Raw genomic sequence first — 16,387 nt, 5'->3', positions numbered from 1 at the left:
ATGGTGAAACCCCGTCTCTACTAAAAATAATTTAAAAGCTTAACCGGGTGTGGTGGCACGTGTCTGTAGTCCCAGCTACTTGGGAGGCTGAGGCAGGAGAATCACTTGAACCCAGGAGGCGGAGGTTGCAGTGAGTTGAGATCGCGCACTGAACCCCAGCCTGGGCAACAGAGTGAGACTCTGTCTCAAACAAAACAAAACAAAACAAACAAACAAAAAAACAACAAACTCCTTGCCCTGGTGGGGCTGATGTTCTGGGGATGGAGAAGCAGAAAATAAGCCAAAGTCAAGGCTACAAGATGCCAGGCGGTGGGATGTGCCAAGGAAGAAAAACTCATGCATTCACTCTCTTTTTTTAAAGAATGTATTTCGGCCAGATGGGGTGGCTCACACCTGTAATCCCAGCACTTTGGGAGGCTGAGGCAGGTGGATCACTTGAGGCCAGGAGTTCAAGACTAGTCTTGCCAAGATGGCAAAGCCCCATCTCTACTAAAAATACAAATAAATAAATAAATAGACAAGCATGGTGATGGGCTCCTGTAATCCCAGCTACTCAGGTGGCTGAGGCAGGAGAATCGCTTGAACCCAAGAGGCGGAGGTTGCAGTGAGCCAAGATCACACCACTGCACTCCAGCCTGGGCGACAGAGTGAGACTTGGTCTCAAAAAAAAAAAAGAAAGAAAATGTTCTGGAATTAGCTAGTGTGATGGTTGCATGCCTTATGAATATACTGAAACCCACTGAATTGCATAGTTTAAAAAAGCGAATTTTATAGTATGTGATTTATGTCTCGATTTTAAAAATAGGGATGTTAAAAAAAAAAAAAACAACCCACAGCTCTTGGCACATCCTAAGCACTGAATACATTGTAGCTATTCTTATTACGAGTGAATACAGCACCCAGAGATGTCAAAGTGACATTCATTAATTTTATTAGGTATTTATTCATTTCATTGAATAATTAGCACCAACTGTAATCCTCATAAAATCCTATGAGGTAGGTACAATTATGCTCCCCATTTTACAGATGGGGAAATCAAGGCTCAGAGAGGGTATATTTCTTTCCTAGGGCCACACAGTATGCAAATTACAATTGCACAAAAGTTGCAGCTTCTTAAAGAGCCTGGTCCTAGAGTCTCTCCCTTAACCATGGTGCTGTGAGACCACTTAATTACTGGTGATTAGGAATTAATTGTGTGCATTTTGGATGGCACAGTGGCTCACATCTGTAATCCCAGCACTTTGGGAGGCCAAGGCAGGTGGATAACCTGAGGTCAGGAGTTTCAGACCAGCATGGCCAATATAGCGAAACCCCGTCTCTACTAAAAATACAAAAATTAGCCAGGTGTGGTGGCACACACCTGTAGTCCCAGCTACTCAGGAGGCTGAGGCAGGAGTTGCTTGAACCTGGGAGGCAGAGGTTGCAGTGAGCCGAGATCACGCCGCTACACTCCAGCCTGGGCGACAGAGCGAGATATACGCATTTTAATTCATGCAATTAAGTCTTGTGCTGTGGCCGGTGCACACTTCGTCCCTCCAACATTAGCAGGCACGTTTGGAATGAATGCAGGTGGCTGTCCTCAACTGGTGACAGAGGCCAGGTGTGGGTGGTGGGAGGGAGTTTGAGCTTTGGCAATGAGGACGAAGAATGAGGGGAGATGTATTCAACAAACTTTTCTTTCTTTTTTTTTTTTTTTTTTTTGAGACAGAATCTCTCTCTGTCACGGGGGTTGGAGTGCAATTGTGCGATCTCAGCTCACTGCAGCCTCCACGTTCAAGCGATTCTCCTGTTTCAGCCTCCTGAGTAGCTGGCACTACAGGCATCCACCACCACACCGGCTAATTTTGTATTTTTAGTAAAGACAGGGTTTCTCCGTGTCGGCCAGGCTGGTCTTGAACTCCTGACCTCAAGTGATCTGCCCACCTCAGCCTTCCAAAGTGCTGGGATTACAGACATGAGCCACTGCGCCCGGCCCCTTCTGTATTATTTATGTGCATTCTTTTCTACTAAAATGTATTGGGCGCCTACTGTGTGCCAGAGAGTGTTCCAGATACAGGGTGGGGAGGGGGCAAAACACACAGAGCTCCCTGGTCCCGTGGCACTTAACTCTGTAATCCTCACAGCAGCCTCTGGAAGTAGGAGCAGGAAAACCAGGCACAGGAGGTCCCCTGCTGTCCTGACTGTATACACCCCGAGAAGGCAGGGACTTTGTTTTCAGACACTGGTATGGTCCTTGAGCACATAGTAGGTACTCAAGGGATGCTTGGACAAATGAATGAACGAATGAATGAATGAATGAACGAACGAAGGGAGGGAGGTGATGCCACCTGCTGGAGCTGGGACTAAGAAGGTCCAGCTCACTTGTGTCCAGAGTTCAGGACTGGGCTGGCTTTGGATGGGATCCCAGACAGGTGTCTCCCCCGCCTGGCAGAGCCTGGGTGGGACGAGAAGCAGGGAAAGTGGGGGCTGAGCCCCGGAAGGCAGGGAGGGAGACCCTGGCATCCAGGCAGTTTCTGATGTTATCGGAAACTCCGGAGCCGGTCGGGGTCCCCCATTAGTCAGTATCTCCACCCACAGTCTCTGTCCTCCTTCTGAGCGCTTACGGACACTGTTGATAACTCCTGGCTGGACTCTGCTGGCCCCTAAGTTTGGAATAACGATACCCATAACAGGCCTGTTATTATTATTATCTCCTTCAACAATAACAACAGCAGCAGCCCCAGCTATTTTTTGAGCTCATACCACATCCTGGGCAATGCACTTCTGCAATGCCTTATCTTGTGCATGGCCTGCATCAGCCTGCAAGGTACCATTGATGATGTGTCCTGCTTTTACTGATACAAGCGAAGAGAAACAAAGAGGCATTAGGCACAGGGCCAGGCAGCAGGGGAGCGCCCTCTTAATCACCACCACCCGTCTAGTCTTTCCATCTTTGTTTTCTTTTTTTTTTTCTTCTTTTTCTTTTTGAGTTGGAGGGAAATGAGTTAGGAATAATTTTATTTTTATTATTTATTTATTTATTTATTTTGAAATGGAGTCTTGCTCTGTCGCCCAGGCTGGAGTGCAGTGGCACGATCTCGGCTCACTGTAACCTCCGCATCCCGGATTCACGCCATTCTCCTGCCTCAGCCTCCCGAGTAGCTGGGACTACAGGCGCCCACCACCACGCCCAGCTAATTTTTTTTGTATTTTTTAGTAGAGACGGCGTTTCACCGTGTTAGCCAGGATGGTCTCGATCTCCTGACTTCGTGATCCGCCTGCCTCAACCTCCCAAAGTGCTGGGATTATAGGCGTGAGCCACGACGCCCGGCCAGGAATAATTTTATAAGGCAAGTTTAAGAGTTTAGATTTTGGCCGGGTGCGGTGGCTCTCACCTGTAATCCCAGCACTTTGGGAGGCCAAGGCGGGTGGATCACGAGGTCAGGAGATCGAGACCATCCTGGCTAACACGGTGAAACCCCATCTCTACTAAAAATACAAAAAAATTAGCCGGGCGTGGCGGCGGGCACCTGTAGTCCCAGCTACTTGGGAGGCTGAGGCAGGAGAATGGCGTGAACCCGGGAGGCGGAGCTTGCAGTGAGCTGAGATCGTGCCACTGCACTCCAGCCTGGGCGACAGAGAGAACTCCATCTCAAAAAAAAAAAAAAAAAAAAAAAGTTTAGATTTTATTTACAGGAGGCATGAACATTTTATTTATTTATTTATTTTGAGATGGAGTCTTGCTCTGTCGCCCAGGCTGGAGTGCAGTGGCATGATCTCAGCTCACTGCAAGCTCCGCCTCCCAGGTTCACACCATTCTTCTGCCTCAGCCTCCCAAGCAGCTGGGACTACAGGCGCCTGCCACCACACCCAGCTATTTTTTTTTTTTTTTTTTTTTTTTTAGTAGAGACGGTGTTTCACTGTGTTAGCCAGGATGGTCTCGATCTCCTGACCTCATGATCCACCTGCCTGAGCTTTCCAAAGTGCTGGAATTACAGGCGTGAGCCACTGGGCCTGGCCTATTTTTTATTTTTTATTTTTTATTTATTTTTGGGGGACAGAGTCTCACTATGTCACCCAGGCTGGAATGCAATCGTGTGATCTCAGCTCACTGCAACCTCTGCCTCCCAGGTTCAAGCGATTCTCCTACCTCAGCCTCCTGAGTAGCTGGGATTACAGGCATGTGCCACCACACCCGGCTAATTTTGTATTTTCAGTAGAGATGGGGTTTCTCCATGTTGGCCAGGCTGGTCTCGAACTCCCGACTTCAGGTGATCGGCCCACCTCGGCCTCCCAAAGTGCTGGGATTACAGGCGTGAGCTGTAATCCATGCCCGGCTAATTTTTTGTACTTTTTTTTTTTTTTTTTTAGGACGGGGTTTCACCGTGTTAGCCAGGATGGTCTCGATCTTCTGACCTGTGATCTGCCTGCCTCAGCCTCCCAAAGTGCTGGGATTACAGATGTGAGCCACTGCGCCCAGCCTGAACATGTTTTAAATGGAGATTTTTAGAGGCTGAGATGAGTGGATCTGCTTTGTTCAGGAGTTCAAGACCAGCCTGGGCAATATGATGAAACCCTGCCTCTACTAAAAGTAAAAAAATTAGCCAGACATGGTGGTGAGTGCCTGTAATCCCTGCTACTCGGGAGGCTGAGGCAGGAGAATTGCTTGAACCCGGGCGGTGGAGGTTGCAGTGAGCCAAGATTGCCCCACTGGACTCCAGCCTGGGTGATAGAGCAAGACTCTGTCTCAAAAAGAAAAAAAACACAAAAACAAAACTAACAAACAAAAAACCAACAACAAAAAAAGTTGGAGAGAGATGAGTTATGGAAGGAATTTATAAGCCAAGTTTAAGAGTTTAGACTTTATTTATTGAAGGCCCAGACATGTTTTAATGGATGCTTTTGAATCTGGGAGACTGGTTGGGTCAGTATCTTCAGGCACGCATTGATATTCAAGGGCTGGTGTTTGGTTGGAGGCAGAGGGAACATTGTGTTTGGGAGTATGTGTGCATCAGCACAAATGGAGGTAACTGAACTAGGGTCACGGGCTGAGAAGAGGCGCATGGAGGCGTTGGCATGGCCCCTGTCCCATCTGTCCTTGGACCACTGAAGAGAAGGGCTTGCAGTCCAGAACTGTAGTCATAATCTATTTACTGACATCGTCCATTTCATATCAATCACTTGTTTTTCTTTCCACATCTGTGTTAGTTCAGTTTGTGTTGCTATAAAGGAATAACTGGGGCTGGGTGCAGTGGCTCACGCCTGTAATCCCAGCACTTTGGGAGGCCAAGGTGGGTAGATCACTTGAGGTCAGGAGTTTGAAAACAGCCTGGCCAACATGGTGAAACCCCGTATCTGCTAAAAATACAAAAGTTAGCCGGGTATGGTGGCACGTGCCTGTAGTCCCAGCTACTTGGGAGGCTGAGGCAGGAGAATCGCTTGAACCCAGGATGCGGAGGTTGCAGTGAACCGAGATTGCACCACTACACTCCAGCCTAGGTGACAGAGTGAGACTCCATCTCAGAAAAAAAAAAAAAAAAAAAAAAAAAGATGGGGAGGGAAAAAGACTTGTTTCTGAGCTCATGTGACAGTTTCATGTTTTTCTTTTGTTTGTATAAATTAAAGAAGTACAAGTGCAGTTTTGTTACATGTATGTATTGTGTGGTGGTGAAGTCTGACCTCTTTTTTTTTTTTTTTTTTTGAGAGGGAGTCTCGCTCTGTCGCCCAGGCTGGAGTGCAGTGGTGCGATCTCGGCTCATTGCAACCTCTGCCTCCTGGATTCAAGTGATTGTCCTGTCTCAGCCTCTGGAGTAGCTGGGATTATAGGCATGCACCACCATGCTCGGCTAATTTTTTGTATCTTTAGTAGAGGCGAGGTTTCACCATGTTGGGCAGGCTGGTCTGGAACTCCTGGCCTCATGATCCACCCACCTCCACCTCCCAAAGTGCTGGGATTACAGGTGCAAGCCACCGCGCCCGGCCCGATATTTGATTTTCTCTTTCTGAGTTGTTTCACTTAAGATCATGTCCTCCAGTTCCATCCATGTTGCCGCAAAGGCATTTCATTCTTTGTGTGTGTGTGTGAGACAGGGTTTCACTCTGTCACCCAGGTTGGAGTGAAGTGGCACAATCACAGCTCCTGCAGCCTCCAACTCCTGTGCTCAAGCAATCTTTCCTCCTCAGCCTCTCAAGTAGTTAAGACTACAGGCACATGCCAGTATGTTTGGCTAATTTTCTAAATTTATTTTTTATGGAGGTGGGGTCTCACTATGTTGCCCAGGCTGGTTGCGAACTCTTGTCCTCAGGCAATTCTCCTGCCTCAGCCTCCCAAATTGCTGGAATCACAGGCATGAACCATCACACCTGGCCTATTTCATTCTTTTTTCTTTTTTTGAGATGGAGTCTCGTTCTCTCACCCAGGCTGGAGTGCAGTGCAACAATCTCAGCTCACTGCAACCTCTGTCTCCCAGATTCAAGTGATTCTCCTGCCTCAGCCTCCCGAGTAGCTGGACTCACAGGCACACACCACCATGCCTGGCTAATTCTTGTATTTTTTGTAGAGATGGGGTTTCACCATGTTGGCCAGGCTGGTCTCAAATTCCTGACTTCGTGATTTGCCTGTCTCAACCTCCCCAAGTGCTGAGATTACAGATGTGAGTCACCACACCTGGGCTCATTCTTTTTTTAATGGCTAAATAGTATTCCAGGCCAGGTGTGGTGGCTCATGCCTGTAATCCCAGCACTTTGGGAGGCCAAGGCGGGTGGATTGCTTGAGTCCTGGAGTTAGAGACCAGCCTGGGCCACATGGCCAAATCCCATCTGTACAAAAAATACAAAAATTAGGCTGGCCGTGGTGGCTCAAGCCTGTAATCCCAGCACTTTGGGAAGCCGAGGAGGGTGGATCACAGGATCAGGAGATCGAGACCATCCTGACTAACACGGTGAAACCCCGCCTCTACTAAAAATACAAAAAATTAGCCAGGTGTGGCGGCGTGCACCTGTAGTCCCAGCTGCTGGGGAGGCTGAGTCAGGAGAATGGCATGAACCCGGGAGGCGGAGCTTGCAGTGAGCCGAGATCGCGCCACTATACTCCAGCCTGGGTGACGGAGCAAGACTCTGTCTCAAAAAACAAAACAAAACAAAACAAAAATTAGCTGGACATGGTGGTGCATGCTTGTAGTCCCAGCTATTTGGGGGGCTGAGATGGGAGGATTACTTGAACCTGGGATGTCGAAGCTGCAGTGACCCATGATCGTATCACTGCATTCCAGCCTCGGCAACGGAGAGAGACCCTGTCTCAATAAATAAATAAATAAATAAATAAATAAATAAATAAATAAGGCTGGGTGCGGTGGCTCACGCCTGTAATCCCAGCACTTTGGGAGGCCGAGGTGGGCGGATCACGATGTCAGGAGATTGAGACCACGGTGAAACCCCGTCTCTACTAAAACTACAAAAAAAAATTAGCTGGGCATGGTGGCAGGCACCTGCAGTCCCAGCTACTCGGGAGGCTGAGGCAGGAGAATGGTGTGAACCTGGGAGGCGGAGCTTGCAGTGAGCTGAGATTGCGCCACTGCACTCCAGCCTGGGTGACAGAGCAAGACTCCATCTCAAAAATAAATAAATAAATAAATAAATAAATAAATAAATAAATAAATAAAATTCCATTTTGTATATATACCACATCTTCTTTATCCAATCATTGGGTTGATTTCATATCTTCACCTGTGTGAACAGTGCTGCAATAAACATATGAACGCAGGTGTATTTTAGTATAATGATTTCATTTCCTTTGGGTAGATACTCAGTAGCGGGATTGCTGGATCAAACGGTAGTCCTAATTTTAGTTCTTTGAAAATTCTGCATACTGTTTTCCATAGAGGTTGTACCCATTTACATTTCCACCTATATTATATAAGTATTTGTCATATGAGAGACTTGTCGCGGCTCAGACATATCAGGGAGAGACTTTGTGGGGAGTCAAATTCTGATGTCAGCATGTCGGGGTCTTGAGTCATTTAATTTTGGGTGCAAATGTTCTTGTGACCTTTTTTTTTTTTTTTGAGGTGAAGTCTCAGTCTGTTGCCCAGGCTGGAGTGCGATGGCGCGATCTCAGCTCAGTACCACCTCCACCTCCTGAGTTTAAGCAATTCTCCCACCTCAGCCTCCCAAGTAGCTGAGATTACAGGCACCCACCACTACACCCAGCTATTTTTTTGTATTTTAGTAGAGGTGGGATTTCACCATGTTGCCCTGGCTGGTTTCAAACTCCTGACCTCTAGTGATCTGCCTGCCTCAGCCTCCCAAAGTGCTAGGATTACAGGTGTGATCCACTGCACCTGGCCAATTTTTGTATTGTTTTACATTATTGTGCAATATATATTCACATATTTTATATATATATATATTCACAATATATATTTACATACTATTTTGTAGAGTTTCACTATGTTTTTTGGGCTGGCCTTGAACTCCTGACCTCAGGTGATCTACCTGCCTCAGCCTCCCAAAGTGCTGGGATTACAGGCGTGAGCCACCATGCCCGGCCATCACCTGAAGTTTCATTCACTCATGTGTCTGATGACTGTATGGGGAAGAATTGAACCACTGGCCCTCCTCTGGCATCTCTCTCCATCTCAGTGTGGTCTCTACACATGGTTTCTCCAGCGTGGTGGCTTCAAGGTAGCCAGTCTTCTTGTGTGGTGGCCTAGGATCTGGACGTCTTGTCCTATGAGATAGAGAAAGGTGGAAGCCACAGTTCCTTTTATGACCTAACCTCAGAAGTCACACAGTATCATTTCTGCTTCATGCTGTTTGTCAAAAAGGTACTGCATCGTCTTTCCTTGTCTGCAAGGGCAAGGTCAACTCATGACATCCATGGCCACATTTCAACCCACAGGAAGAGGAAAGGGGGCAAGCTTTCCTTACGTGGTTTTTGAAAGGACTGACCTGGAAGTAGTAGATGTCATTTACATTCTTATCTCATTGGCCAGAGCAGGTCAAAAGGCCACAAGGCCACAGTGAACTGCAGCGAAGGCTGGGAAATGTAGTCTTTCACTGGGTAAGCTGTGTGCCCAGTTCAAACTTGGGAGATACTATTTTTACAGGAAAAGGGGCTAGGTGCAGTGGTTCATACCTGTAATTTCAACACTTTAGGCTGTGGTGGGAGGATCACTTGAGGCTGGGAGCTTGCAACCAGCCTGGGTGACATAGTGAGACCCCTTCTCTACAAAAAATAAAAGAAAATTAGCCAGGTGGGGTGGCGGGCACCTGTAGTCCCAGCTACCCGGGAGGCTAAGGCAGGAGGATCCTCTGAGCTCAGCTGATTGAGGCTGCAATGAGCCATGATCATACCACTGCACTCCAGCCTGGCAGCAGACAGCAAGATCCTGACTGTAAAATAAATAAATAGAAAAAGTAAAAGAGAAGGCGAATATATCTGGAAGTTTAGTGGATAGTCTTTGCCACACTCACTGAATGAACGAATGAACCAATAACGGATCGAGAAATTGATCTATGGATGACCAGCTGATGGTCAAGATCAGCTGAAAAGTGGCTAGGTGCGGTGGCTCACACCTGTAATCCCACCACTTTGGGGAGGCCAAGGTGGGCCGATCACCTGAGGTCAGGAGTTCAAGAGCAGCCTGGCCAACTTGGTGAAACCCTGTCTCTACCAAAAATATAAAAAATTAGCTGGGTGTGGTGGCATGTGCCTTTAATCCCAGCTACTCGGGAGTCTGAGACAGCAGAATCGCTCGAACCTGGGAGGTGGAGGTTGCAGTGAGCTGAGATGGCACCACTGCGCCCCAGCCTGAGTGACAGAGCAAGACTCCAAGACTCCATCTAAAAAAAAAAAAAAAAAAAAAAGGGTCGGCTGAAAGGTTGACAGGTGAGTGATTGACAAATCCTGGGTTGATGAATTGCCTGAAATGCAGCAGGAAACCAACTGGCTGGTGACTGAGTGTCTGGACAGAGGGCAGCCTCCTCCGTCTCCCCTATCTGACGAGCTCCTCCCTATGGCTCTCTCTGCTCCAGTTCTCCAATATCCCCTTCTTCATCTTCGGGCCACTGATGATGCTCCTGATGCACCCGTATGCCCAGAAGCGCTCCCGCTACATTTATGTTGTCTGGGTCCTCTTCATGATCATAGGTAGGGAGGTGTGGTTCAGGTCTGTGACAGTCGGGAGGCATTGGGGGTTTAGGAGGTGGCGGGCCCCACTGACCGCCTGCCCTTGCCGCTGCAGGCCTGTTCTCCATGTATTTCCACATGACGCTCAGCTTCCTGGGCCAGCTGCTGGACGAGATCGCCATCCTGTGGCTCCTGGGCAGTGGCTATGGCATATGGATGCCCCGCTGCTACTTCCCCTCCTTCCTGCGGGGGAGCAGGTGGGTCGGGGGCTGGCCGTCTGGACAGGGTGGGGTCTGAGTCTTCAGTTGACTCTACATGAGCTCACCTGAGTCCTCTGGGTCCCCACCCTTGACCCTCTTTGGGGCCCTTGGAATTCCTCCCCTGACCACTTCGGGTTTTCTCCTGATCCTGCCTGACTCACTTGGGCTTCTGGAGACCCCTCCCCTGAGCTTACCTGGTTTCTTGGAATCCCTCCCTTGATCCTACTTTGATAACCTGGGACTTCCTCCAGAATCTGTTGCAGCCAACAGGAGTTCCAGGACCTCATGTCTACACTTACCTGGGCCTGAGGGACTCCTCCCTGAGCCTCTCACTTGGCGTTCCTGGCATCTTTCATCTGATCTTCTTAGACCCCCTGGGTCCCTCTCTTGATCTAATTGATCCCCACTCCCACCCTTGACCCCTGTGAAATAATCTCCTCCTCCTCCTTCTCCTCCTCCTTCTCCTTCTTCTTCTTCTCCGCCTCCTCCTCCTCCTTCTCCTTCTCCTTCTTCTTCTCCGCCTCCTCCTCCTTCTCCTCCTCCTTCTCCTTCTTCTTCTTCTCCGCCTCCTCCTCCTCCTTCTCCTTCTTCTTCTCTGCCTCCTCCTCCTTCTCCTCCTCCTTCTCCTTCTTCTTCTCCTCCTCCTCCTTCTCCTTCTTCTTCTTCTCCGCCTCCTCCTCCTTCTCCTCCTCCTTCTCCTTCTTCTTCTTCTCCGCCTCCTCCTCCTTCTCCTCCTCCTTCTCCTTCTCCTTCTTCTTCTCCGCCTCCTCCTCCTTCTCCTTCTCCTTCTTCTTGTTCTCTGCCTCCTCCTCCTCCTTCTTCTTTTTCTTCCTCCTCCTCCTCCTCCTTCTTCTTCCTTTTTGAGACAGAGTCTCGCTCTGTCACCCACACTGGAGTGCAGTGGTGCAATCTCGGCTCACTGCAGCCTCTGCCTTCAGGGTTCAAGCGATCCTCCTGCCTCAGCCTCCCGAGTAGCTGGGATTACAGGCACCTGCCACCACACCCGGCTAATTTTTGTATTTTTAGTAGAGACGGTTTCACCATGTTGGTCAGGCTGGTCTCAAATTCCTGATCTCAAGTGATCCACCTGCCTTGGCCTCCCAAAGTGCTGGGATTACAGGCATGTGAAATTCTCTTCTAACCCGGCTTAACCCACCTGCGCCCTCCAGGACCCCCCAGTCCACCCTATTGTCCTCTGGGACCTCTGTCATCTTTCCTTAATCTCTACTGGGTCCTGGAGAGCCACTGTCTGACATCTCTTAAATTCACCCAGACCCAGAGATCCCTCCTCTCAGCCCAGCTGGGCTCCCCTGAACTCCTTTCCTGACCTCACCTGGGCCCTGGAAACCATCACGTTCTCCCAGGCCCCCTGGGACCCTCTTCTCATCCTACTGAGTCCTTCCTGGGATCCCCCTTTAGACGCTGCCTGGGCTCACCTGGGCTCCCTGAGACTTTCTGCTGAGTCCACTTGGGAGCCTCAGGACCTTCTTCTTCTCCTTCTCCTTCTTCTTTTTTCTTTTTAGATGAAGTCTCACTGTGTCCCCCAGGCTGGAGTGCAGTGGCACAATCTTAGCTTGCTGCGACCTCCAATTCCCAGGCTCAAGCGATCCCTACCTCAGCCTCTTTAGTAGCTGAGATTACAGGCACATGCCACCACATCCAGCTAATTTTTTGTATTTTTGGTAGAGACAGGGTTTTGCCATGTTGCCCAGGCTGGTCTCGAACTCCTGAGCTCAAGCAATCCTCCCACCTCAGCCTCCCAAATTGCTGGGATTACAGTCACGAGCCACCTTGCCTGGCTAGGACCCTTTTTCTTGTTGTCGTTTTTGATGCAGAATCTCCCTCTGTCACCCAGGCTGGAGTGCCGTGGCGTGATCTTGGCCCACTGAAACCTCTGCCTCCTGGGTTCAAGCAATTGTCGTGCCTCAGCCTCCTGAGTAGCTGGGATTACAGGCATCTGCCACCACACCTGGCTAAATTTTGTATTTTTAGCAGAAATGGGATTTCACCAGGGCCAGACGCAGTGACTCACGCCGGTAATCCTAGCACTTTGGGAGGCCGAGGCAGGCGGATCACGAGGTCAGGAGATTGAGACCATCCTGGCTAACATGGTGAAACCCCCTCTCTAGTAAAAATATAAAAAATGAGCCGGCCGTGGTGGCGGGCGCCTGTAGTCCCAGCTACTTGGGAGGCTGAGGCAGGAGAATGGCGTGAACCTGGGAGGCAGAGCTTGCAGTGAGCCCAGATCGCACTGCTGCACTCCAGCCTGGGAGACAGAGCGAGACTCTGTCTCAAAAAAAAAAAAAAGAAATGGGGTTTCACCATGTTGGCCAGGCTGGTCTCAAACTCCTGACCTCAGGTGATCCGCCCACCTCAGCCTCCCAAAGTGCTGGGATTACAGACATGAGCCACTGTGCCCTGCCTGGCTAGGACCCTTTTCTGAGCCTGTCTGGGCTCCCCAGAATCCTGTACTTTCCTCACCCACCTGGGCCACGGGATCTCCAAGTGACCTTGCCTACAATCCCAGGACCTCCCTTCCCGCCTACAGCTGAGGCCCTTCCTCCCCAGGTCCCAGTTCATCCGCCTGGTCTTCATCACCACTGCGGTCAGCACCCTTCTGTCCTTCCTGAGGCCCACGGTCAACGCCTACGCCCTCAACAGCATTGCCCTGCACATTCTCTACATCGTGTGCCAGGAGTACAGGAAGTGAGTGAAGGCTGCAGGTGCCTGGGCAGGAGACTCCCATCCCCCTCCTAGCACCCCTGACTCCAGGCTCGCGGAGGGGACGTCCCTTCTCCAAGATCACCCACTGACAAGTAGCAGGGCCAGGATTTGAACCTGACTGACTGCAGAGCTTGTCCTTATTATTATTTTTTTTCTTGAGACGGATCCTCGTTCTGTTGCCCAGACTGGAGTGCAGGGGCGTGATCTTGGCTCACTGCAACCTCCACCTCCCAGGCTCAAGCAATCCTCCCACTCCAGCCTCCCAAGTACCTGGGACTAGAGGCGTATGCCATCACACCAGGATAATTTTTGTATTTTTCTTTGTAGAAACAGGGTTTCGTCATGTTGCCCAATCTGGTCTTGAATTCCTGGGCTCAAGTGATCCACCCACCTCAGCCTCCCAAAGTGCTGGGATTACAGGTGTGAGCCACTGCATCCACCCTACATTATCTTTATATTTATTTATTTATTTATTTATTTATTTATTTATTTATTTATTTTTGAGACAGAGTCTCTCTCTGTCTTCCAGGCTGGAGTGCAGTGGTGTAATCTCAGCTCACTGCAAACTCTGCCTCCCGGGTTCAAGGATTCTCCTGCCTCAGCCTCCTGAGCAGCTGGGATTACAGGTGTATGCCACCATGCTGGGCTAATTTTTGTATTTTTAGTAGAGACGGAGTTTCGTCATGTTGGCCAGGCTGGTCTCAAACTCCTGACCTCAGGTGATCCGCCCACCTCGGCCTCCCAAAGTGTTGAGATTACAGGCGTGAGCCACTGTGCCCAGCAGAGTTTGTCCTTTTTATGATGAAACCCAGAAACAGACATGCAAGCAGAGAAAATAGCCCCATAAACCTCCCCACGCCCACTAACCAGCCACAACCACCACCCACATTTTGTCAATCTGTTACATATTTCTCCCAGATTTCATACAATTTCACCCCTAATTTTTTTTTTATAATTTAACTCCCCTGATTACAAAAAATATATTATTCTTGCTGGGCATGATGGCTCATGCCTGTAATCCCAGCACTTTGGGAGGTTGAAGCACACATACCTCTACCCCAAAACATACAAGCACCAAAGGGCTTGCTGGTTAAGAATAAATATTATGCAATCAGAAAAACTTGGTTTAGATCCCAGCTCTGCCACTTACCAGCTGTGTAACCATGGGGTGGGGTGGGGCATAGTGTAATCCCTGTGCCTCAGTTTACTCCTCTACAAAGTCCTTGTGAGGACTGAGTTAATATCTTTTTTTTTTTTGAGACGGAGTCTCACTCTTGTCGCCCAGGCTGGAGTGCAATGGCGCGATCCCGGCTCACTGCAATCTCCACCTCCTGGGTTCAAGCGACTCTTCTGCCTTAGCCTCCTGAGTAGCTGAAATTACAGACGCACGCCACCACGCCCAGCTAATTTTTGTATTTTTAGTAGAGACGGAGTTTCGCCATGTTGGCCAGGCTGGTCTCGAACTCCTAACCTCAGATGATCTGCCCGCCTCGGCCTCCCAAAGTGCTGGGATTATAGGCTTGAGCCGCCGTGCCCAGCCGACTGAGTTAATATTCGAAGGTGTTTTATTTATTATTGTTACTTGTTTTTATTTATTTTTTATTTTATTTATTTATTTATTTATTTATTTAAGATGGAGTCTTGCTCTGTCACCCAGGCTGGAGTGCAGTGGCGCAATCCCGGCTCATTGCAACCTCCGCCTCTTGGGTTCAAGTGGCTCAGCCTCCCAAGTAGCTGGGATTACAGGCGGCCACCACCACGGCCGGCTAATTTTTTTTTTGTATTTTTAGTAGAGTCAGAGTTTCACCATGTTGGCCAAGCTGGTCTCAAACTTCTGGCCTGAAGTGATTCACCTGCCTCGGCCTCCCAAACTTCTGCGATTACAGGTGTGAGCCATCACACCCGGCCTATTATTGTTTTTTAAGACAGGGTCTTACTCTGTCACCCAGGCTGGAGTGCAGCGGCACAATCATAGCTCACTGCAGCCTTGCACTCCTGGGCTCAAATGATCCTCTTGCCTCAGCCTCCCGAGTAACCGGAACTGCAGGCATGCACCATCATGCCTGGCTAATTTTAACTTTTTTTTTTTTTTTTTAGAGATGGAGTCTTGCTATTTTGCCCAGGCTGGTCTTAAACTCCAGGGCTCAAGCGATCCTCCCAACCTCAGCCTCCCAAAGTGCTGGGATTACAGGCATGAGCTACTATGCCTGGCTTGAAGGACATTTGGAACTGCACCTGTTGTGCTGGAAATGCTCAGTGTTAGTTCTAAGCACGAGATTGGGCCCCCTCTGCTTGCACCCTCAATTCCTGCTCTTTCCCTTCTCCCAGCCTCTGAGCCTCATCACTGTGGAAGGAGGAATTTCCCATCAGCCCCATCAGGTGCTGCTCTCCGAGCCAGCCCCTGGTCCCCCTCTCCCCTCTCTAGGACCAGCAATAAGGAGCTTCGGCACCTGATTGAGGTCTCCGTGGTTTTATGGGCTGTTGCTCTGACCAGCTGGATCAGTGACCGTCTGCTTTGCAGCTTCTGGCAGAGGATTCATTTCTTCTATCTGCACAGCATCTGGTAAGCACATGCTCTGAGGCTGTGGGGGGCCCAGAGTCAGAGAATCTTAGATGCCAGAGCTCGGAGTAGGCACCTGGGGGCTGGGGTTGGAGAAGCAGAGAGAGGAGAGCCAGACACTGGGACCTGGCTGTAGGGGAAGGCTGCAGTCAGGGGGCCAGACCCAGAAGGCTCCCCTGGATGGATGGTCAAGAGCCATGAGAAATAAAAAGAGGGCCGGCGTGAGGCTGTGGGTATCTTGTGCCCTCACCACTTCACCCTGCACTCTACAGGCATGTGCTTATCAGCATCACTTTCCCTTATGGCATGGTCACCATGGCCTTGGTGGATGCCAACTATGAGATGCCAGGTGAAACCCTCAAAGTCCGCTACTGGCCTCGGGACAGTTGGCCCGTGGGGCTGCCCTATGTGGAAATCCGGGGCGATGACAAGGACTGCTGAGACCTGCCAGCCTCTTGACTATCCAACCACCCAACGACTTGCCTGTGTCTTAAGAAGAGAGCCCCAGTCAGGACTTACACCTGAGGGACACTCATGGTTCCTTCCTCCGTTTCCCCTTCCGTGTCCTCCTTGTCCTGCACTGCCCTGCCTTGAGGCAGATGATGGACTTTGTGACATCTCTGAGCAGCAGCCTGGTGACTGTGGGGGGCTGTCTCGTGCATCTCCCCTCCATGACCCCCCCATCCTCTTTCATTTCCTCCTCTGTGTCCACAGTCTCCCAGTGACCATTGTCAC

General features: G+C 49.7%; 1 protein-coding gene across 1 annotated transcript in view; it reads left to right on the top strand.

The window, feature by feature from the left end:
* Window positions 1-16,173, top strand: part of ACER1 (alkaline ceramidase 1) — a 29,254-nt gene extending 13,081 nt beyond the window's left edge. Inside the window, exons 2-6 of the mRNA XM_524068.8 lie at window positions 10,015-10,129; window positions 10,224-10,365; window positions 12,937-13,074; window positions 15,518-15,655; window positions 15,925-16,173. Coding sequence (XP_524068.2) covers window positions 10,015-10,129; window positions 10,224-10,365; window positions 12,937-13,074; window positions 15,518-15,655; window positions 15,925-16,093 — 702 coding nt within the window. The 3' untranslated portion in view covers window positions 16,094-16,173. The remainder of the gene's footprint in view (window positions 1-10,014; window positions 10,130-10,223; window positions 10,366-12,936; window positions 13,075-15,517; window positions 15,656-15,924) is intronic.
* Window positions 16,174-16,387: the final 214 nt, after the last annotated feature.

This window comes from Pan troglodytes, chromosome 20 (assembly GCF_028858775.2).
Source record: "Pan troglodytes isolate AG18354 chromosome 20, NHGRI_mPanTro3-v2.0_pri, whole genome shotgun sequence".
NCBI classification, from domain to species: Eukaryota; Metazoa; Chordata; class Mammalia; order Primates; family Hominidae; genus Pan; species Pan troglodytes.
Note: the sequence above shows the minus strand (reverse complement) of the source record. Positions and strands in the feature narration are given on the sequence as shown.